The sequence below is a fragment of the Erythrolamprus reginae genome, chromosome 5 (genome assembly GCF_031021105.1).
Source record: "Erythrolamprus reginae isolate rEryReg1 chromosome 5, rEryReg1.hap1, whole genome shotgun sequence".
In the NCBI taxonomy this organism is placed as follows: Eukaryota; Metazoa; Chordata; class Lepidosauria; order Squamata; family Dipsadidae; genus Erythrolamprus; species Erythrolamprus reginae.
This window is the reverse complement of record NC_091954.1, coordinates 101265932-101290522: the sequence shown is the minus strand read 5'-3', so window position 1 is coordinate 101290522 and position 24591 is coordinate 101265932. Positions and strand designations below refer to the sequence as shown.

The 24591-nt window shown below is 40.6% G+C and overlaps 1 protein-coding gene across 9 annotated transcripts in view; it reads left to right on the top strand.

Moving 5' to 3' along the window:
- The window catches only part of TNIK (TRAF2 and NCK interacting kinase), a 420651-nt gene that overhangs the window by 261949 nt on the left and 134111 nt on the right, over nt 1-24591 (top strand). For all 9 annotated transcript variants that reach the window (XM_070753635.1, XM_070753632.1, XM_070753630.1 and 6 more), the window contains exons 8-9: nt 7090-7144; nt 12075-12153. In XM_070753635.1, the coding sequence (XP_070609736.1) occupies nt 7090-7144; nt 12075-12153 (134 nt within the window). The remainder of the gene's footprint in view (nt 1-7089; nt 7145-12074; nt 12154-24591) is intronic.

Sequence of the window (24591 nt, the reverse complement as noted above, 5' to 3'; positions counted from 1 at the left end):
CGGAAGACCAGGTTGACAGTGTGCATGCATGTGCTACCATTTCGGCACTTGGTGCTGAAAAAGTTCACCAACACTGATCTAGATCCTGCTACCTGGCAATCTCAATATAATAAAGCCCTAAGTGGCCTTCATTCCATTTTTGGCTAATTGAAGATGGGACTAAAAAGAAGAAAAGAGGAAAAAGAACAAGATAAAATAAGAAAAAGTAGATGTAGAATTTTATTTTGTTTGCAAATCTGTTAGACCAAATTATTAATATATTTAATGGTGCATATATGACCTGTTGGATTTGATCAATTGTCTTAAATAAATAAATGCAGAACTCTATATGGATCAGGTAAAAAGAGGAAATCCTAGAGCAGTGATGGCGAACTTATGACACGGGTGCCACAGGTGGCCCATGGAGCCATATCTGCCGGCACGCGAGCTGTTACTCTAGCTCAGCTCAAGCACACATGTGCACATCGGCCAGCTGACTTTTGGCTCGCACAGAGGCTCTGGGAGGGCAATTTCGGCTTCCAGAAGGCCTCCGGCGGCATGGGGAAGGGCATTTTTGCTCTCCCCAGACTTCAGGGAAGCCTTTGTGGCCTGGGGAGGGTGAAGAACAGGCCCGGCGGGCCCACCAGAAGTTGGGAAAAGGTTGGTTTCTAGCCTCCAGAGGGCCTCTGGGTGTGCAGGGGAGGCAATTTTCACCATTCCCAAGCATTGAATTATGGGTGTAGGCACTTGTGCTGGCACCCGAGGAAAAAAAAGGTTTGCCATCACTGTCCTAGAGTCTATAGACTTTGCGGGGGGAAAAGTTTTAGAATTTCAGATAGCTTTTTTAATAAAACAGAGCTCACTGAATTATATACTTAATACCTCATAAATATAATGTCCACAGAATTATATAGTTAATACCTCATAAATAAATCATGTCATATCTCAAAGGCAATTGATAAATCCTGTACTGTAATTTTTGCTTCCCATCCTCCTGCCAGCTTGCTCAGAAGGAAACCTTCTGAGAAGGAGGATGGGAAGCAGCCCCTTTACTGTCAGCCTGGGACCGGACTGTGAGAGGGGTGGGCGTTCCCACAGCGCTAGGAGCGGCTAGCGGCCGGATCACCAGCGCCGCTGTAGCCACCGCTGTGGGAGGAGCCTCAGAAAGAAAATAAGAGAGAACAAGAGAGAGAGAGAGAGAGAACAAGAGAGAATGAGAGAGCAACAGAGAGAGAGAGAAAGAACAAGAGAGAGAAAGCATGAGAGAGAGAAAGAACAAGAGAGAGAGAGAGAAAACAAGAGAGAGAACGAGTGAGAGAGAGAGAAGGAAAGCAAGAGATAAAAAGAGATAGCAAGAGAGAGAGAAAGCAAGAGAGACAGGAGAGAGAGAGAAATGAGAACAAAAAGGGGAGAAAAAAGGAGAAATGAGAAAATGATTGAGGCAGAGAATGAGAGGAGAAACAAAAGAGAGAGAGAGAGGTGATTCTTGAAGCATATGGTAAAAAGCACCTAAATAATAAGAAACACTCCCCCCCAGCCCACACCTGTTTTTGAAAAGAATAAAAGAGAAAAAAACTCCAGCCCTCAACTGGTTTTGGAAATGGTTTGAGTGTGTATATATATATATATATATATATATATATATATATGAGTAATGAGGCAGCAGCCATCTCGATCACTGGAACATAGAAACTGTAATAAAATCACTTAGCTTTCGTTAGCCTGCTGCTAACTTCGTCAGAGTGTTAAAATGCCGTGGGAGACAAATCCATTTATAAAGCATTGCTCAGTCTGCTCATTGCCCGCGTCACAGGGCCACACCCTTCCCTCCCCCTTGCGGTAACTCTGATTGTGGGCTTAATCCTGCTGGCTGCCGGGGGATCTACCGCTTTAACTTGTATCTGCTGCCTCCCTCCCTCCCCAGGGGAGGAGGTGGAGCCATGATTCAATGTTTCGGAGGTGTGTGATGTTGCTTTCTCCCCCCCATTATTGTTGTTGCTTTCTATAATGGTACATGTCTGCTCTTGCAATGTTTTTGCCCATGCCCTCGTTTTGGGTCTACACTGTTCTAATCTCCCCTTGTCCTCTGTGTTAGAGATGCATTGTGCCCCTCCCCCTCTACCTCCATGCTGCTCCAGTGTTTTCCCTTGTTTTCCGCTAGGGGTCACTCTACCCTCATTTATCTGGTTTCTATGTCTGGCCTGGGGAATTCTGTTGGGGGCTTTATCCAATTCTAATGACCTATCTCCTTTAAGCCGTTGTTGGTGCCTTAAAGCCTGGTATGCCGATGGCATGTCAATATGTCTATTTAAAGAATTTCCATTGGAGAACCAGGCTTCTTTTAGGAGTCGACCTCCCTTAGTTTCATCATGCGCCAGAATCTTGGTTCCCTGGAAATCGAAGCCATGACCCTGCTCCTCCATGTGTGTCCAGATCTGGGAACGCTGTTCATGACGTCGGACCGCCAGTTTGTGTTCGTGTACACGAGTTCTCAATCTTTTAGCCGTTTCACCCACATAATGGTGTGCACAATTACTACAGTTTATACGGTAAATTACCGAGGAGGACTCCTCCTTCACTATGGTTTCCTTCGGGCGCATTACTGATTTTCTCAAGGTTTGATCCGGCCTATGCGCTACTTTAATCCCATGGGGTGCCAGTATGCGTGCGGCTGTCTCGGATACCCCTTGTATGTACGGAAGTACCCTCCACGCTGATGTTCCATCTGCGTTTTCAGTAGGTTGCCGGGGTCTGGGTGTGGTGCACCGTTGGATAAAATCTCTCGAGTAACCATGGCGTGTACAAGTTTGGTAAAGATATGCTCGTTCTTTTTGTTTGGCTGCCCGTGTGCTACAGTGAGTATTTATCCTGTTGAATAATGTCCGTATACAACTGACTTTATGTGCGTTGGGGTGATTGCTTTCGTTGTGTAACATGCGGTCCGTGCTGGTGGTCTTTCGATATACCTCCGTGTCGATGCTTCCATCCGGGTTCCGGTTGATCTGTACATCTAGAAAGGCCAGTTTGTTATTGGCCTCCTCCTCCGCCGTAAACTGAATGTCCGGATATATGGAATTAAGAATTCCCATGAACCTGATTTTATCCCGTTTTTTAATGATGGTGAACGTGTCGTCGACATAGCGTGTCCAGAACTTGGGTTTGTATATTTCCATGGCTTCTCTTTCCAGTTGCTGGAGAACTGCTTCTGCAATCACGCCCGAAATTGGGGATCCCATCGGCGTGCCTTTTACTTGTTCGAGGCAGCGGTAGATCCCCCGGCAGCCAGCAGGATTAAGCCCACAATCAGAGTTACCGCAAGGGGGAGGGAAGGGTGTGGCCCTGTGACGCGGGCAATGAGCAGACTGAGCAATGCTTTATAAATGGATTTGTCTCCCACGGCATTTTAACACTCTGACGAAGTTAGCAGCAGGCTAACGAAAGCTAAGTGATTTTATTACAGTTTCTATGTTCCAGTGATCGAGATGGCTGCTGCCTCATTACTCACGCATATACCTGGAACTCGCATTTTTAGGACTATTCTTGATATATATATATATACACACACACACGTAAGGGGGGGAGATAGACAGGGATGGAAAAAGAGGAGAAGTGAGAGGGAGAAGGAATGAGGGAAAAAGGGAGGAAGAGAGAGAAATGAGAAACATGAGAGAGAAAAGGGGGAAAGACAGGAGAAGTACCCAGAAATGAGACTGGTATAAATTTGAGGAGGGATGATTGATGATTGACTGTATTTATAAGGGGATGTTACATGGGATTGTATATATGAGGGGGTTATTTATGTGTGTGTGTGTGTGTGTGTGTGTGTGTGTGTATGTATGTATGCATGTATGTATGTATTTATTTATTTATTAGATTTGTGTAATTTTGGTTGGTGGTGTGCCCCAGGATTTTGTAAATGTAAAAAATGTGCCGCGGCTCAAAAAAGGTTGAAAATCACTGATATACAGTGATACCTCATCTTACAAACGCCTCATCATACAAACTTTTTGAGATACAAACCTGGGATTTAAGATTTTTTTGCCTCTTCTTACAAACTATTTTCACCTTACAACTGACCGCCGCCGCTGGGATGCACCACCTCCGGATTTCCGTTGCCAGCGAAGCACTTGTTTTTGTGCTGCTGGGATTACCCTGAGGCTCCCCTCCATGGGAAACCCCACCTCTGGACTTCCATGTTTTTGTGATGCTGCAAGGGAATCCCAGCAGGGGAATTTCAGCAGCGCAAAAATGGGCACTTCGCTGGCAACGGAAGTCCAGAGGTGGGGTTTCCCAGCGAAGGGAGCATCAGTGAAATCGCAGCAGCGGAAAAATACAGAGGTCTGGAAGTGGGGTTTCGAGGACTTTGGTGTTTTTGCGATGCTGCGATTTCACTGAGGCTCCCTTCACTGGGAAACCCCACCTCCTGACTTCTGTTGCCAGCGAAGCGCTCGTTTTTGCGCTGCTGGGATTCCCCTGCTGGGATTTCCCTGCAGCATCACAAAAACACGGAGGTCCAGAGGTGGGGTTTCCTATGGAGGGGAACCTCAGGGGAATCCCAGCAGCACAAAAACGGGCACTTCGGCTGGCAAAAGGGGTGAATTTTGGGCTTGCACGCATTAATCGCTTTTCCATTGATTCCTATGGAAAACATTGTTTCGTCTTACAAACTTTTCACCTTAAGAACCTCATCCTGGAACCAATTAAGTTTGTAAGACAAGGTATCACTGTACTAGTTATTTTCATGAGTAGTTTCTCAAAAACCCATTTTCCTTAAAAATAATTTCTTGAAAACCTACAAAGGCCTTTGCAATGATTAGCAATCAGAACTTTTCCATATCTTATTATTCTTGCAATTGCCCTTTGAGATAGTACTTTTTCTTCTACCAAAAGGTGGCTAAGCTTCGACAAATGCAGTCTTCAATTTCCAATAATAACCATTTCTAGAATTCTGGGAACTTAATATCCACCTGTAATGATTCATATAATGCTATGAGAGTTTTGTAAGACTGAAGAAACATAAAAGGTAATTATTTGCAGTGGGAATGGATTTACTAAGAATGACATGACATATAAGGTAAGGAAAAAAATAGGAACAAGAATCAATAGTAGGCAAATACTTGTAGGATGAATATTATTTGAAAATGAACATCTTGAGAAAATAAGTTTTAAATCACAAAGCAAATATATACAGGAGGAGCAAATCGATTGAGAGGATAGATAATACCTAAGAAGGAAGAATGATGGAAGAAGTAAGGAAACTTTGTAATGTCAGAAAGACATAGTACTGTAAATAGTATTAGTATAAACTAGACTTAGCTTAATTTCCTTTTCTTTTAATTTCTGCCTCAATTTTTACTTATTATTTCTTACTCTATTTTTACACCTTGCATAATAGAAACATAGAAACATAGAAGTCTGACGGCAGAAAAAGATCTCATGGTCCATCTAGTCTGCCCTTATACTATTTTCTGTATTTTATCTTAGGATGGATATATGTTTATCCCAGGCATGTTTAAATTCAGTTACTGTGGATTTATCTACCATGTCTGCTGGAAGTTTGTTCCAAGGATCTACTACTCTTTCAGTAAAATAATATTTTCTCATGTTGCTTTTGATCTTTCCCCCAACTAACTTCAGATTGTTCTTGTGTTCACTTTCCTATTAAAAACACTTCCCTCCTGGACCTTATTTAACCCCTATTTAAATGTTTCGATCATGTCCCCCCTTTTCCTTCTGTCCTCCAGACTATATAGATTGAGTTCATTAAGTCTTTCCTGATACGTTTTATGCTTAAGACCTTCCACCATTCTTGTACCCCGTCTTTGGACCCATTCAATTTTGTCAATATCTTTTTGTAGGTGAGGTCTCCAGAAGTGAACACAGTATTCCAAATGTGGTCTCACCAGCATTCTATATAGCGGGATCATAATCTCCCTCTTCCTGCTTGTTATACCTCTAGCTATGCAGCCAAGCATCCTACTTGCTTTCCCTACCGCCCGACTGCACTGTTCACCCATTTTGAGACTGTCAGAAATCACTACCCCTAAATCCTTTTCTTCTGAAGTATTTGCTAACACAGAACTGCCAATACAATACTCAGATTGAGGATTCCTTTTCCCCAAGTGCATTATTTTACATTTGGAAATAATAGAATTATATGAGTGCATGCCAATATAAAGCTATAAGTCTGAAAGCTGTCCAAATTAAGGAAGATAGGATTAAGAGTTGACACATATTTGGGGAAATAAAAAAAGCCCAGGTAGTAATTTACTCTTGCAAAAATATTGTTTTTTCAAATATTTAGTTCTTATTGAGAGAGAATCACATTGAATTATACAGGTTTGGTGTACTAAAGTACTACAGTATTTTGAACGAATAGAATAGGATTTTATTGGCCAAACATGATTGGAAACACATGGAATTTGTCTTGGTGCATATGCTCTCATGGTACATAAAAGAAAAGATATGTTCGTCAAGAATCATAAGGTACAACACTTAATGATAGTCTCAGTCCAAATAAGCAATACAAACATATTAGGATCCAGTCAATATAAATTGTAAGTATACAAGCAACAAAGTCATACAGTTATTTGTGGGAGGAGATGGTGATGGGAACGATGAGAAGATTTATAGTAGTGCAGACTTAGTAAATAGTTTGACAGTTTTGAGGGAATTATTTGATAGCAGAGTGATGGTGTTTGGGAAAAAACGGTTCTTGTGTCTAGTTATTCTCGAATGCAATGCTCTATAGCAGTGTTTCGCAACCGTGGCAACTTGAAGATATTTGGACTTCAACTCCCAGAATTCCCCAGCCAGCGAATGCTGGCTGGGGAATTCTGGGAGTTGAAGTCCAGATATCTTCAAGTTGCCAAGGTTGCGAAACAATGCTTTATAGAATCGTTCTGAGGGTTTCTCTTAATTTACGGGGTACACCTCTCCAACAATGGAACGAACATAAAAATGGATTTACAAAAAGCCCAAGTGAACTTATTCGGACAATTTTTTAAGAAACTTACAAGACTAAGGTGCCAAGAAGTCCTTCCTATATAGCAGTAACTCGCATATGTTGTACATAACTGAAAATTTTGTATTTGGGTTTTTTTCTTTCAGAGTGATTTGTGGTCTTTAGGGATAACAGCCATCGAAATGGCCGAAGGAGCTCCCCGTGAGTATATTTGAATTTTATGCGCTATCATAGTTTGAATTGCTGCTTATTAAAATTCATTATGTGGAAATAGAAATTCCAATTTATAATATGCTATTTGCAAATATTCCCTAAGTAAAGATTTGTTGAATAAAGTGATGAATTCAGGAATAAATGTCTGGGTTTTATATAGACTCAAAGGACACATATAGACATGACTGTCGTAATATGACTCTTCTTAGGGTTGCCTCTGACGGATGGCAAATAAATTTGATTATCATGATAATAAGAGACAGGAACCTCCCCCATAACACCCCAAACTTAACAACTGTCAAAAAAGAAAGAGAAAAGAAATCTGAACATGTTCTGTCGGGCTCTCTGGTAGAATCCTCCCAAAAATGCACAGATACAATTTCAAACACACACACGTTTGAAAATTCAAAACAATGTTCTTTACTGTATAATGAAAATTCACTTAAACCAAGCCCTCTTTTGGGATAGCAAAGAGCACTTGTCTCCAAACAAACTGGTAATTGGTACAAGTCCCTTATCAGTTCTGTGATACTTAGCTTGCAGCTGTGAGGCAATTCACAATCCTTCTTCTTTCACAAAGTGGAGCACACTTTGCTCTGGTTTAGTTTCAAAGCAGGGAAAAATCAGCACACAAAGGTCAAAGTCAGCAAAGCAGGCATGAAACACAACGATCAGATAATCCTCCACAATGGCCAAACCCACAAGCTGATATTTATAGCAGCCTCACTAATTACCACAGCCCCACCCAATCACAGGTGGCCTCATTTTCTTTGATAATAATCTCTCAGTTGTTGCTGCCTATGCATCGCTCTCCTCATGCGTGGCTGTATAATTAACTCTTGTTCTGAATCCAAGGAGGAGCTAGATAATTGATCTCCTTCTGAGCTGTCTGCCCCACTCTCCTCCTCCCTGTCACTCATGTCTTCTTGGTCAGAGGAGCCTTCATCAGCAGATTCCACCGGGGGCAAAACAGGCCTGCAGCATGTGGATGTCTCCCCCACATCCACAGTCCTTGGGGCAGGAACAGGGCCAGAGCTAACCACAACAGAACGGCAGTACCTGGAGACAGCAGAATGGAAGAGGAAGAACTGGAGAAGATAACAAAATACATAGAGCTGCAAATAGAAATAGAACAACTGTGGCAAAAAAGTTCAAAAGTAATATCAAAGTTAAGAGGTGCCTTGGGTGAAATCCCCAAGCAACTCTAGCACCACTTGAACACCATTGGAATTCATACATCATACATTCTGCATTCGTTGGGCGGTACAAGATATCAAAGTTTCAATGGCCCCAAGCCTGCTGGCAGAGGCGCTTCAGAGCTTTGCGGAAAGCAGGGAGAGTGGGGGCAGTACGAATCTGGAGGGAGTTCGTTCCAAAGGGTGGGGCAGCCACAGACAAGGCCCCTAGGCCCCGCCAGGTTACATTGTCTGGCTGACAGGACCTGGAGGTGGCCGACTCTATGGGACCGGACTGGTCGCTGGGATGTATGAGGCAGAAGACAGTCCTGTAAGTAATCTGGTCCCATGCCATGTAGAGGTTCATAGGCCATAACAACACTTTGAATTGTGTTTTGAGACTAATCAGCAACCAGTGCAGCAAGCAGAGTGCTGTAGAGACATGGGCAAAATACCTCTGACACCATCAAACATTCACATCTCAGGTCCTTGGGAAAGACTCAATAGATAGATAAAAATGCCAAATCCTGTGGAACAAGCCATAATACATTGAATTTTGGCTAGATTTCTTGATAGTTGTATACCAGGTAGATCACAATGAGATATTAAAATATGCACTAGGAGATGAGCTCAAATTCAAATTTATTATTACAGTCAGAGACCAAAACAAATAAAAACACAGTGAATACACAATCAAAAGTTATAGGTTAAAATGATAAATAACAGATAAAATCCATGATAAAATGCAGTCTATCAATTATGCATTATCAATACTACTAAATTACAATCCATAAGTTGTGAGGTCTATTTTCAATTTGATACTATTAGGGAAAGGAATAAACAAGGTTGCCAAATTTGTTGTATAAATTAGCTAAGGTGTATTAAGCACTTAAAAGCTGGCCACAAATGGTATACATACATACATACATACATACATACATACATACATACATACATACATACATACATACATACATAATTGTTGTTAGCCGCCCAGAGTCTTCGGAGAGGGGCGGCATACAAATCTAAATAATAATAATAATAATAATAATAATAATAATAATAATAATAATAATACATACATACATACATACATACATACACATATACAATTTCTTTTCTTTCTCCTTAACTGTTATAAACTTTCCTTTAATTATTAGTTCTATCTATTTTAATTGTGTAAACCTGGATATATCCATATAGCTGATATAACAAAGCAACTAAAAGAATTACTGAGAAATATTTAGTTAGAATTTTATCTCTGACATGAAATTGTTGGATGGCTAGAGACATGACATTTAAATCAACATTAACTTTGCATAACAAGAATTTAATAATAAAACGGCATTATAAGTAGAAAGCATCAATGTTGCATCTGTTAAAACATTTCATTATCAAAAATTAAAATTCAACTCTTGTTTAATCTTGAGAACAGAAGGCTGTGGGGAATGAAAGAGAGGACAGTCCCCTTCAAGTATCTAGTGGAGTGTCAACATTGAAGAAGGTCATGGTTTTCTGTTGTCTTGTGGCACAGAGAATGATGGACTAAACGTTAGAGGAAGGCAGATTCCAGCTGAACGTTAATAAAAAAAGCTTCTAACAGAGCCGTTTGAAAGTGGTTACCTAGGGAATTACTGGAATCATAAACTTGGCAGCCATCTGTTGGAGATGCTTAAATTCCTGTACTGAGCAGGGAATTGGATTCAGTGACCTAAATAACCCTTTTCGACTTCATGATTCTAAGCAGAGTTTCTCTTTAACTATATAGAAAAACCTGCCGCAGCCTACAGCAATGGCGACTGACTAGGGAAAGAATTATCTACCCTAGAAACAGAGGTGGGATTCAGCGGGTTCTGACCGGTTCTGGAGAACCAGTAGCAGAAATTTTAAGTAGTTAGGAGAACTGGTAAATACCACCTCTGACTGGCCCTGTCCTCATCTATTCTCTGCCTCCCGAGTCCCAGCTGATCAGGAAGAGATGGGGATTTTGCAGTACCCTTTCCTGCCACGCCCACCAAACAATGCTAACCAAGCCACGCCCACCAAGCCAGACACATTATTCATCTTTTTTCAGTGGCCTTCCACTTCCTTCTGCTGCTTTGTCATTCAGAGAACCTCTGGAAAATGGGAGGACAACTGGCAGTCAGGGTACGGTCAGGAAAACAGTACCGGTAGCAAAATTGGGAGCTCCATCCCAAAGCACTCAATTTGCACTGAAAGATGTTGAAACCAAATTCAATTCAATTCAATTTATTAGATTTGTATGCCGCCCTTCTCCGAAGACTCAGGGCAGCTCACAACAGTAATAAAACAATATTATAGCGAAACACATCTAATATTAAAAGAAGCATATAAAACCCTATCATATTAAAAAGCAAACAGCACATACATACCAAACATAAATATAAAAATAAAAAAAGCCTGGGGGAAAAGGTGTCTCAACTTCCCCATGCCTGGCGGTATAGATGGGTCTTGAGTAATTTACGGAAGACAAGAAGGCTGGGGGCAGTTCTAATCTCCGGGGGGAGTTGATTCCAGAGGGCCGGGGCCACCACAGAGAAGGTTCTTCCTCTGGGGCCCGCCAAATGACATTGTTTAGTCGACGGGACCCGGAGAAGGCCAACTCTGTGGGACCTTATCGGTCGCTGGGATTCGTGTGGCAGCAGGTGGCTCTGCAGGTACTCGGAATGCATAAGCCACGCACATAGTATGGTAGTAAAAATTTTGGTAGCCCATCACTGACTACTGGACTCCATAAACAGAGAGAGTCCACACAGTGGCAATCTTATCACAGCACATTTGTTCATTCCAAACAATAAATAAGTTACGAGTAAGGCCCCCGTCAAACTATGTATCAGAGCCTCAGAGATAATGTCACTTATCTTATATAGCAATAGCATTTAGAGTTATATACCACTTCATAGTGCTTTTACTGCCCTCTCTAAGTGGTTACAGAACCAGCATATTGCCCGCAACAATCTGGGTCCTCATTTTACCTACCTCAGGAGGATGGAAGACTGAGTCAACCTTGAAGCCCTACATGGCATCGGACCAGAATACCCCCGGGACCGCCTGCTGCCGCACGAATCCCAGCGACCGATTAGGTCCCACAGAGTTGGCCTTCTCCGGATCCCATCGACGAAACAATGCCCTCTGGCGGGACCCAGGGGAAGAGCCTTCTCTGTGGCGGCCCCGGTCCTCTGGAATCAGCTCCCTTCCGGAGATTAGGACTGCCCCCACCCTCCTTGCCTTTCGCAAACTTTTGAAAACTCATCTATGTTGCCAGACATGGAGGAATTGATATATCCTTAGCTGCCTTTGATTTTATGGATGGTGTGTTTGGGCTGTATGACTGTTTTAATAGTGGTTTTTTAAAGACTGTTTTAACATTGGATTTGTATATGATGTTTTATTGTTGTGAGCCGCTCCAAGTCCTCAGAGAGGGGCGGCATACAAATATAATAAATTATTATTATTAATTATTATTATTATTATTCAGCCAGTGGTGAGATTTGAACGGCTGACCTACTGCTAGCAGTTAGATGAAGTAGCCTGCAGTGCTGCACTCTAACCAGTATGCCATCTATAAGACCAAGTGTGACCTGTGAACCTAAGTCACTAAGCTTCTCGTCCTACATCACATGAGAATTTTAGTCTAGGATTCAATGCCTTTACTAGGATGTTCTCTTTTTCTCCATTACGCTTGACAATTTGTTTCATGCTTTCTTGTTTTGGTTTTTCAGCCCTTTGTGATATGCATCCTATGAGAGCTTTGTTTCTCATTCCCCGAAACCCAGCCCCCAGGCTGAAATCAAAGAAGTGGTGAGTTTATCTTTCTTCTACTCTCCCTACGTACATGCCCTAAGAAGCCATTGTACCAGTCATGGCGAACCTTTTTTCCCTTATGGAAAAATGCCCACACTCATAATTCAATGACCCCCACCGCCTGCACATTTGTTTGTTTGTTTGTTTATCTATTTATTTATCTATTTATTTATCTATTTATTTATCTTCTATCTATCTATCTATCTATCTATCTATCTATCTATCTATCTATCTATCTATCTATTTGCTTTTCTCCAATACACAATAATACACAATGAGGGTTATAGAGGATATAATCGAGTAGAACGTATTAAAGGGGGAATAGAGGAGAAAATAAAGGAGTGAATATGAGAAAATAGCAGAAAAAGATATAGGTATAGAAGATATAGGAGATATAGGAGAGACAATAGGACAGGAGATGGTAGGCACTCTGGTGCACTTATGTATGCCCGTTACTGACCTCTTAGGAACTTGGTGAGGTCAACCGTGGATAGTCTAAGGGTAAAGTGTTGGGGGTTAGGGGACGATACTACAGAGTCCGGTAGTGAATTCCACGCTTCAACAACTCGATTACTAAAGTCGTATCTTTTACAGTCAAGTTTGGAGCGGTTAATATTAAGCTTGTATCTGTTGTGTGCTCTTGTGTTGTTGTGGTTGAAGCTGAAGTAGTCGTTGACAGGCAGGATGTTGCAGCATATGATTTTGTGGGCAATACTTAGATCATGTTTGAGGCGTCTTAGTTCTAAGCTTTCTAGACCCAGGATTGTAAGTCTAGTTTCTAGGGTGTTCTGTTGCGGGTAGAGGAGTGAAGGGCTTTTCTGGTGAAGTATTTCTGGACATTTTTGAGGGTATTAATGTCAGAAATGCGGTATGGGTTCCAAACAGATGAGCTATATTCGAGGATGGGTCTGGCAAAAGTTTTGTAAGCTTTGGTAGGTAGTGTGAGATTGCCAGAGCGGAATCTACGTAGGATTAGATTAACAACTCTAAAAGCCTTCTTGGCGATGTTGTTACAGTGGGCTTTGGCACTTAAGTCTTTAGTTCTTAGTACTCCGAGGTCCTTGACCTCGTGCATGAACCCCCCCCATGTCCCGCCTCGCTGTGCATGCGCGGACAACCTCCCCCCATCCCATTTCCTGACTTCCAGTGGGCTTGCCAGGCCCATTTATTTGGCTTCAGAGACTTTCTTGAACCCTGGGGAGGGCGAAAATGGCCTCCTCCGCTTCCTGGAGGCCCTTCGGAGGCCAAAAATGTTCTGCCAGAGCCTCCACACAAGCCTAAAATCAGCTGACTGGTGGGCAAATGCGCACTGGAACTGAGCTAGGGCAACATCTCGTGTGTCAACAGATATGCGTCCCATAGGTTTGCAATCATTGCATTTACTTCCCCTTTATCAACTGCAGCCATGAAATGCTTCTCGTTCGATCTGGGACAATGTGGGTGGGTCTACAAAAATTTGAATATCTTCTGGGATATTTTCCACGTTGGCATTGCAAACAGTTGTCATCGATTTCCGAGCACTAATAGGTTTATCAGGCAAAAGGAAGGTCCACATTTCGGTGCCAATGGTTAAGACACCAGGCTAGAAACTAGATCGTAAATTCTAGTCCTGCCTTAGGCATGAAAGTGTTTCTGAATGTTTGATTTTTAAATTTATTAGTTTTTAAAGTATTTTAATTTAATCGCTCTGTTAATTGGATTTAGAAATGTTTTATACAGTATATTGTATTTTATTGAGAATTCACGGAGAATCCATGAGTCCATGGAGAGGGGTGGCACATAAGTCCAATTAATTTTAAAAAATGAAAAAATAATTAATGAAAGCCAGCTGAATGACCTTAGGCTGGTCATTCTCCTTCAGCCCAACTCACTTCATAGGGTTGTTGTGGTAGGGAAATGATGGAGGAGGAGGAGGAGGAGGGAGTAATATACTTGCTGCCTTGAGTTATTTATAAAATTAATAAAGGCAAGATAATTAATTAATCAATGTGGTTGCAGTCCACATGCACCCTTTGCTTGGTGGCTGCCAGTTAATGAATAAAAGCCATATCTTTTCATTATATATCGAGGCCTGGCTGTGCTTCTTCCTTTTCTAAGGAAAATATAGTCATACATTTGCATACATATATTAATTAGGGGTTATAAATCTCTCAAGATACTATTTGAATGTGTGATTCAACCTGAGTTTGCAATTCAAAGCAAATTGATTAGTTTCAGTGCAAAGATTTGATTGGGACCACAATGTCTTTTTGTATACGCGGAGTTCACTAAATGTTCAAACAGATTTGAAAGCAGCTGAATCATTTTGACATATCATCTTAGTTTGGCAAATTGATTCGAAGAGAGCAGTTTGAACAAATTACTGGATAATGAAATCTTCAAACCGAAGTTTTGCAGGGCTCTAATTTCGATCGTGGTCTCAATTTCTATGTTCCACATCACTAGATACAGATCCTGTTTTGATTCCTGCTCCTTGTTGACATGGGTGACTAGAGGGTATGATTAAAAACAGTCATTTTAGAGTTGGGCGATGCCTACATTGAATTAAATAAATCAGAAAGCAAATGGTGTCATTTTTATGTACACTGCTCAAAAAAATAAAGGGAACATTCAAATAAAACATCCTAGATCTGAATAAATGAAATATTCTCATTGAATACTTTGTTCTGTACAAAGTTGAATGTGCTGACAACATGTGAAATTGATTGTCAATCAGTGTTGCTTCCTAAGTGGACAGTTTGATTTCAAAGAGGTTTGATTTACTTGGAGTTATATTGTGTTCTTTAAGTGTTCCCTTTATTTTTATTTTTTGAGCAATATATATTGCACCTCTGACATACATTAAAAATAAAGCTTCTAACTGCATTGTTTCCATCTGGCCTTTTTTAAACCACTATGCAGCCACCCTCTTCCATGTTCAATTCTTAAGCCTTAGTGATAGAGAAGAAAGCAACATTTAACAATGTAGTTTGTTTGGCAAACCTGGTTGTAAAGTCCCAAGGAGAAGTGGTTTTAATAGCAGTGCTCCAATATATAAGGGTCTGCCACATGGAATAAAGGGTCGGTCAGCCTATTCTCCAAAGGACCTGTAGGCATGACAAGAAACAATGGATGGAAACTAATCAAGGAGAAAAGAAACTTAGAACTAAGGAGAAATTTCCTGACAGTGGAATGACTTGCCTCCAGAAGTTGTGAATACTCCAACACTGGAAGTTTTGAAGAAGAGATTGGACAATCATTTGTCTGAAATACTATAGGGGCTTGGACTAGAAGACCTCCAAAGTCTTTTCAATTCAGTTTCCCTGATAGCACTAAAGGATTCCACAGTTCAGCACTGAGCCATGAATATTTTTTTCTATTGAATATCTCAGTTAATGTTAGGAAAAAGTTAAAGGGTTAAAGGGTTGAATAAGGTTCAGGAGGGAAGTGTTTTTAATAGGAAAGTGAACACAAGAACAAGGGGCACAATCTGAGGTTAGTTGGGGGAAAGATCAGAAGCAACGTGAGAAAATATTATTTTGCTGAAAGAGTAGTAGATGCTTGGAACAAGCTTCCAGCAGACGTGGTTGGTAAATCCACAGTCACTGAATTTAAACATGCCTGGGATAAACATATATCCATCCTATGATAACATACAGGAATAGTATAAGGGCAGACTAGATGTACCATGAGGTCTTTTTCTGCTGTCAATCTTCTGTTTCTAATGTTTTCCTCTTATTAGTACCCATCTAATGTGTATAAACAGTGTTATATCTGTAAACTACCAATACGTACTTGACAAAATAAAATAAAGTAAAGTAAAATAAGTAAAGGCCTGTGACTTTATTTATTAATGATATTTATTAATGACGCTGTGTAACTCCTGTTGCTAGCATAAAGAGAAAAGACAAGGGAGATAATCTGGCTTTGCAAAGTAGTCGGCAGACGCTGGACAGCTGGGAATACCAGATAAACACAGCTCTATATCTCCGATAATCCACCTCTCCTACTTTGCCAGCAGGTCAGGAATGCTATTGTTTATTGTAATCCACCCAGTGTCTTATATATGAGATGGGCAAGTATTTAAATCCAAACAAACAGATTTGCCCAAGAAGCAGATAAAGAAGAGAGAGCCAAGTTGGGGATGAAGTAAAAGTTGCAATTTAAATCTGTGCATAGTTTTGGTACAAAAGGATCAGCCTATTTATTAATTCTGTGCATCATGGCACATGGAGGAAATGCATAGCTGCAGCCTCTTACAAAGTTCCTTGCAGTACAGCTAGTCCTCGACTTACAACAACAAGCGAGCCCACTATTTCTGTTGCTAGGTGAAACATTTGTTCAGTCCATTTTGTCCCATTTTACGACCTTTCCTTCCATAGCTGTTAAGTGAATCCTTGCAGTTATTTAATTGATACTACAGTTGTTAAATTAATCTGGCTTTTCAGTTGACTTTGCTTATAAGGAGGTAGCAATAATAAATAATATTATTATTTATATTATTATTATTATTGTTGTTATTATTATTATTATGCTACATTACGCAGTCCTAGGTGCTTGGGAAGTGCCCGGCTGGTGATGAAATAGAAAATCCAGCATAGTGATCTCGTTTGCTGTGTTGTATTGACATAATAATAATAATAATAATAATAATAATAATAATAATAATAATAATAATAATAATAATTTATTAGACTTGTATGCCGCCCCTCTTCGGGGCAGACAGCTGCTGCCTGGATTAACAAATGCCCTCCAAGTATACTGAAGTCAGATCCCATAAATCTCAGCTAACATGACTTTGGCCTTTGGCCTTATTAGGTAGATCCATGCTTTTGGGAGAACATTTGAAGTAGAGGTAATGGGGTAAATCAAAGCACCATCACCTTAAAACAAAACCTCAAATTAGTTTTAACAAATTATACAGGTAGTTGACTTTCAATTCCAATTTAACCCAAAATTTCTGCTGCTAAGCAAAAGTTAAGTGAAGTTTGCCCTATTTTATGACTTTTCTTGCCTCAGTCGTTATGTGGATGGCATCAGTTATTAAATTGGTAATACAGTTGTTAAATGAATCTGGTTTCCCCCATTGACTTTGCTTGTAAGGAGGTAGCGAAAGGAGATCACATGACCCCAGGGCTCTGCAATCATCATAAATACGAGTCACCAAGTCACCACTTTTTCTTCCTTTCAAATATGTTCACCTACACTTTTATATCTTTTCTTCTATTCTTTTCTTTATTTATATTATTACATATCTATTCTCTTCAATGTGTATTAAGTATTGGAAAAAATAAATAAATAAAATAAATAAATGAGTCCATTGCAAAGGGTCTGAATTTTGATCATGTGACCATGGGAATGCTGCAATAGTCATAAGTGAGAAAAATGGTCATAAATCACTATTTTCAGCGTCGTAACTTTCAGCAGTCACTAAATGAACTGTTGTAAGTCAAGGATTACTTGCATGTAATCTTTTACAACATCCCTTCTCCAAGATAAAGGCATTTTGTTAGATAGGTGCGCCTTTGCATTGACAGAACTTAGCAGAGGCTTGACTTTTTAAACAGGGAACCTTTTGTCTCGCATTTTCAGCACCACTCCAGCTCAGCATAAATAGAACAGTGAACAGACTTCTGAAAGCTCCTTTTATAGTGTGGCTGTCAGACAGCCAACTAATCATAATGCTTTAACTTCCTGCTCAAAAGGCCTCTTGTACTTAGCCAATCAGCCTTCTCGGCTGGTCATAAGTTTCTGGTGGGGTTGTAAGTCGAAGACTCAACACCTTTAACCATAAGAAGACCTTTTGCTGGAAGTTAATTAATTAATTTGTTTATTTATTTATTTATTTTTAATGCCACCCTTCTCCTTAGACTCAGGGCGGCTTACAGCATGTTAGCAATAGCACTTTTTAACAGAGCCAGCATATTGCCCCCATAATCCGGGTCCTCATTTTACCCACCTCGGAAGGATGGAAGGATGAGTCAACCTTGAGCCGGTGATAAGATCTGAACCACTGACCTGCAGATCTAGCAGTCAGCTTTAGTGGCCTACAGTACAGCACTCTACCCACTGCGCCACCTCGGCTCATATAATGTTTTTGTATTAGAGCATTCTTACTCCAATGTGTGTCCAGCATCCTTTATTAATGTTGTTATTTACCTACACAACCTTGTAATTATGCTTAGAGGAAGTATCTGCTCTAGAGTGATACAGTAAGTCTTGTTGATAAGCAGCATTCTTTGCTAACTTAATGGCTTAAAATACCAGACTCGCTTTCCCTCTGTGGATGGTACATTCAGATTTTTATTTGAGCCTGTGGATTATCATTTGATCACAGCTGCTGCGCATAAGCAGATTGGTGTGAGGAGTTCATTCTTTTGTTTTTGCATTCAGGAATGTATCCATTACATACAGGCAATCATTATTAAATGTTGAAGCTGTTTATCATACGGAGTGTATAAGAATAATTTAACTGATAAATCCAACACCAACTGGGTCTTATTGGTCAGCTGTCACGGAGCGCCAATCATGCAGTTTTTGTATCTGTTAAACATGAAGAAGCCATTTCTGCACAAACTATTGATATTCACTAAAGCCTCTTGTAAAAAAAATGACGATTTTAAAACGCATTGAGCATCGCGGGCTTGCTTTTTATAAGGGTCTGCGGAGTTTGCACAAAATGTTTCCTTTATCCAAACCGATGAGGTAAGCGATCTGATGCCTCTTGAGCTGTTCTTGACTGGCAAGGTTGAACGCAATTAAATTATTTTGATCTCCTGAAAATGCATTTCCCTGTGGGGCTTGAACAGGTTTATCAGATAGGCTGTATGGTACAGTCACAGGAGGATCCATTTTGCACTTTCTCCTTCATTTTTCAAACCAGTCTCTCCAATTAGACTGAAATTGGGGTTTGAGGTTTTTGTTGTACAGTGGTGCCTCTACCTAAGAACGCCTCTACTTACAAACGATAAGAACTGGGTGTTCAAGATTTTTTTGCCTCTTCTCAAGAATCATTTTCCACTTACAAACCCGAGCCTCCGAAACTGTAACCGGAAAAAGGCAGGGAGAAGCCTATGTGGGGCCACTCTAGGAATCTCCTGGGAGGAAACAGGGCTGGAAAAGGCAGGGACAAGCCTCTGTGGGGCCTCTCTAGGAATCTCCTGGGAGGAAACAGGGCCCCCATCCTCCCTGTGGTTTTTCAAATCGCACGCGTTATATGCTTTTACATTGATTTCCTATGGGAAAAATTGCTTCTTGTTACAAACTTTTCTACTTAAGAACCTGGTCACGGAATGAATTAAATTTGTAAGTAGAGGTACCACTGTATATCGGTAACAGTGTAAGATTTATGAACTTCAATATATGGCTTGCACCATATACCTGCATCATATACCACCTAATATTTTTGATCTGCATGAGTTGTCAGGGTTCCAAATAAGCTTCTGAATGTAAATCAGAGTCCGAGGCACAGCATTCCTCAAAGTTCCAATTTATTAACAGAGCCATGTTGGCACATCTGTGAGAAACCCGAATCTAAAGCTACGAGGGTTTCTCCACCCAGTTTAAAGCTCATTCCCTTGTTCCCACAACCTCTAACTCATCATGTCAACCAGTCATCTTTTGCCACCATGTCGGCTACTCTCATCAACTTTCTGACAGGTACTGAACAAAGGATGATTTTGAGAACCTAGAAGGAATTTTTTATTTATTTATTTATTTATTTATTCATTCATTCATTCATTCATTCATTCATTCATTCATTCATTTATTTATTAATCAGATTTGTATGCCGCCCCTCTCCGCAGACTCGGGGTGGCTAACAACAATAAAAAGACAATGTAAACAAATCTAATATTAAAAATACAGTGATCCCCCGATTATCGCGAGGGTTCCGTTCCAAGACCCCTCGCGATAATCGATTTTTCGGGATGTAGTGGTGCAAAAGTAAAAACACCATCTGCGCATGCGTGCCCCTTTTTCCATGGCCACGCATGCGCAGATGGTGTTTTTACTTCCGCACCTGGGAAGACCCAGCAGCTGAGGAGCCGCCTGCCTGCCCGCTTGTCCGCCGCTTTTCCGCTTGTCCGGCCGCCGCTTTTCCGCCCGCCGCTTGTCCGCCGCTTTTCCGCTTGTCCGGCTGCCGCTTTTCTTGTCCGGCCGCCGCTTGTCCGCCGCTTGTCCGGCCGCCGCTTGTCCGCCGCTCTGGGAGTTGAAGACCCAGGGAAGGTTCCTTCGGCCGCCCACCAGCTGATCTGCTCGGCAGCGCAGTAGCAGCGAGGAGCCGAAGATGGGGTTTCCCCGTTGCCCACACAAAGGGGAAACCCCATCTTCGGCTCCTCGCTGCTACTGCGCTGCCGAGCAGATCAGCTGGTGGGCGGCCGAAGGAACCTTCCCTGGGTGCCGCCCGCCGCTCGAGAGCAAGAGGGGGAGGAGGGAGGAAGAGAGTGTGAGAGAGGAAGAAGCAAGAGAGAGAAAGAGAGAGAGAAAGAAAGATGAGAAAGGAAGGGAGTGACGTCATTGGGTGGAAAAATCGCAATATAGCGTTTCGCAAAGATCGAGATCGCGAAACTCGGGGATCACTGTAATCTAAAAAACCCCAATTTAAAGAACCAATCATACATACAAGCATACCATGTATAAAATTCTATAAGCCTAGGGGGAAGGGAAAATTTCAATTCCCCCATGCCTGACGACAGAGATGGGTTTTGAGGAGCTTACAAAAGGCAAGGAGGGTGGCGGCAACTCTGATATCTGGGAAGAGTTGGTTCCAGAGGGTCGGGGCCGCCACAGAGAAGGCTCTTCCCCTGGGTCCCGCCAGACGACATTGTTTAGTCGACGGGACCCGGAGAAGGTCAACTCTGTGGGACCTAACTGGTCACTGGGATTTGTGCGGCAGAAGGCAGTCCCGGAGACAACCTCTTCCACGTTCCCACAACAAGAATACATTCTAAACCATAAAGTGTGGCGGGCCACAGTCTCCAAGTCAATGATGGCTTCTGCCTGTCAAGAGCCATGGTGGTGCAGTGGTTAGAATGCAATATTGCAGGCTAATTCTGCTGACTGCCAGCAGTTCGATTCTCACTGGCTCAAGATTGACTCAGCCTTCCATCCTTCCAAGGTTGGTAAAATGAGGATGCAGATTATTGGGCAATAGGCTGACTCTGTAAACCACTTAGAGCTGTAAAGCACTTTGGAGCAGTATACAAGTCTATTGCTATTGTTATCTAGTATATCACTGGACATTCTGAAGGGCTACCTGGAGGAAGATTGTCTTCCCACATTTAGCACTGGCGAGATGGGGAAGAGTCACAGCAAACCAGCTTAGGTAATACTGAGTTAAATGAATGAATTATCTGTGATTTATTTTGTTATTTATTTATTTATTTTATTTATTTTATTGGATTTGTATGCCGCCCCTCTCCGTAGACTCGGGGCGGCTAACAACAGTAATAAAAACAACATGCGACAATCCAATACTAAAAACTAAAAACCCTTAATTTAAAACCAATCATACATACAAACGTACCATACATAAATTGTGGAAGCCGCGGGGGAAGAATATCTTAATTCCCCCATGCCTGATATTTTAGACTAAGAAGATAATGCAAGTTTTACCAAACCTATCTTGTTCTTTTATTAGCCAACTAACAAAAGAACAAGATAGTTCTGGTAAAACTCATATTATTGATTATTTCAGAACAACAACAAAAACAACAACAACAACAACAATAATAATAATAATAATAATAATAATAATGCCAGAGTCATTGCAGCTTGATTTTTAGATCTTAGAAATTAGTGAAATACGAAGATCTAAAAATCGAGCTGCAACGACTCTGGCATAAGCCAGTGAAAGTGGTCCCAGTGGTACTTGGCACGCTGGGCGCAGAACCAAAGGATCTCAGTGGACATTTGAAAACCATCGGAATTGACAAAATCTCCATCTATCAATTGCAAAAGGCCACATTACTGGGATTGGCAAACATAATTCGCCGCTACATCACACAGTCCTAGGTGCTTGTGTTGTTTTGAAATAATAATAATAATAATAATAATAATAATAATAATAATTATTATTATTATTATTATTATTATTATTATTATTATTAATTAGATTTGTATGCCGTCCCTCTCCGTGGACTTGGAGCCACTAGTAATTGGTGGCATGCAAAATAATTCATATTTAAACACCATTTTTTAAAAATGAAATGCAATGTGATGAGCTAGGTAACTTTGGCTACTGTTTAAGATTATCTTAAATTGTGACATTCAGTAGGAAACAGAAGTTCTTTAGAGATCATCTGAATATTTATTTCCTGTTTTACAAAATGTAAGAGATTACTTGGCACTGTTATGGTTATCCAAACATTGGATGAAGCATTGGAAAATGAACAAAACCACAACTTATAAATGTTTACAACTGAATTTCTACAAGGCTCTTGGCGATAAGCCAAACCTAAATTGAATATATTGTTCGTATATTGAACTGCAATTCATCATTACAAAATATGATGGCAACGCTTTATACACAGCTATCTTTCCAGCTGAGAGTTTCCTCTGAAGCAGAAAATAGTGTTGACCTGTTTTTCCATTTACACATGTTCATGCGTGTATCCGAACAAAGGAGCAACTTCTCTGGAGCATTGTCCCTTTGGTTTCCATTGAAATACATGGGACATTAGACTTCCTGTATTAGTATCAGCTGAATTTGTTGATTGTCATTGGTATTATCTCTAATAATCCATTTATACATAATATATATATATAAATATAAATTCCTTGCTTCTTACTCCCTTTCATTCTTTTGGAGTTACAGTATGATTCTTTATATAATTATAGAAGCGTATTGAATTTCATGCATCTTCCCTAAGGCAGTAAGAAAAGCCCAAAACGTAAAATAACTTACCCCAGGTTCTTCAGTAGGGTATCAAAAATGTTATTCCAAGAGCCCACTTTATTCTCAGCTACTTTGATAAAAGGTTGGAGGGTTACACCAACTTGCTGACCTTCCAAGTAATAGATCCCTTGAAAGCAGAACTCCGAGTCAGGTAGATTCCTCAAAGAACAATTTTAATGGATACATCATATTGGCACAACTACGTAGTAAAAACTGACCCTGAAAGTCCCCATGGTTTTCACCTAATTAAAAGAGAAAGTTTTCCCCGTCATCAATCACATGGCCCAATAGACGTTCTGGCCAGTTGCTTGTTACTTCGCTCCTCCTTTCCCAAGGGCCTGTTGGAATGATCTTGTTTCCCTCGGGAAAACTTTTTGTATTAGAATTATTTATTTTTATTTTATTTATTCATTTATTTTGTCCAATACACAATACACATTGAAGAGAATAGACATGTAGTAATATATATAAAGAAAAGGATAGAAGAAAAGATATAAAAATAGAGGAGAAGGTATATGAAAGGAAGAAAAGATAAATGAGATAAGGAGAGACAATTGGACAGGGGACGGAAGGCACACTAGTGCACTTATGCACACTCCTTACTGACCTCTTAGGAACCTGGAGAGATCAGTCGTGGATAGTCTAAGGGAAAAATGTTAGGGGTTAAGGGTTGTTACTACTGAGTCAGGTAATGAGTTCCACGCTTCGAAAACCCGATTGCTGAAGTCATATTTTTTACAGTCAAGTTTGGAGCGGTTAATATTAAGTTTGAATCTGTTGTGTGCTCTTGTGTTGTTGCGATTGAAGCTGAAGTAGTCATTGACAGGTACAACGTTGCAGCATATGATCTTGTGGGCAATACTTAGATCGTGTCTTAGGCGTCGTAGTTTTAAGCTTTCTAGACCCAGGATTGTTAGTCTACTTTCGTAGGATATTCTGTTTCGAGTGGAGGAGTGAAGAGCTCTTCTGGTGAAGTATCTTTGGACATTTTCAAGAGTGTTGATGTTCGAGATGTGGTATGGGTTCCAGACAGATGAACTGTATTCAAGGATGGGTCTTTATTGGCCAAGTGTGATTGGACACCCAAGGAATTTGTCTTTGGTGCATATGCTCTCAGTGTACATAAAAATATACATTTGTCCAGAATCATGAGGTACAACACTTAACGATTGTTATAGGGGTCAAATAAGCAATGAGGAAACAATATTAATAAAAAACTTAAGGATACAAGCAACAAGTTACATTCATAAGTGGAAAGAAATGGGTGATAGGAATGATCTAGTAGTAATAATAGTGCAGACTTAATAAATAGTTTGACAGTGTTGATGGAATTATTTGTTTAGCAGAATGATGCCGTATTCTTATTATTCTTATTCTTATTAGATTAGATTAGATTTATTGGATTTATATGCCGCCCCTCTCCGCAGACTCGGGGCGGCTCACAACAATGGCAAAACAGTACATAGTGACAATATTATTATTATTATTATTATTATTATTATTATTATTATTATTATTATTATTATTATTAATTAGATTTGTATGCCGCCCCTCTCCGT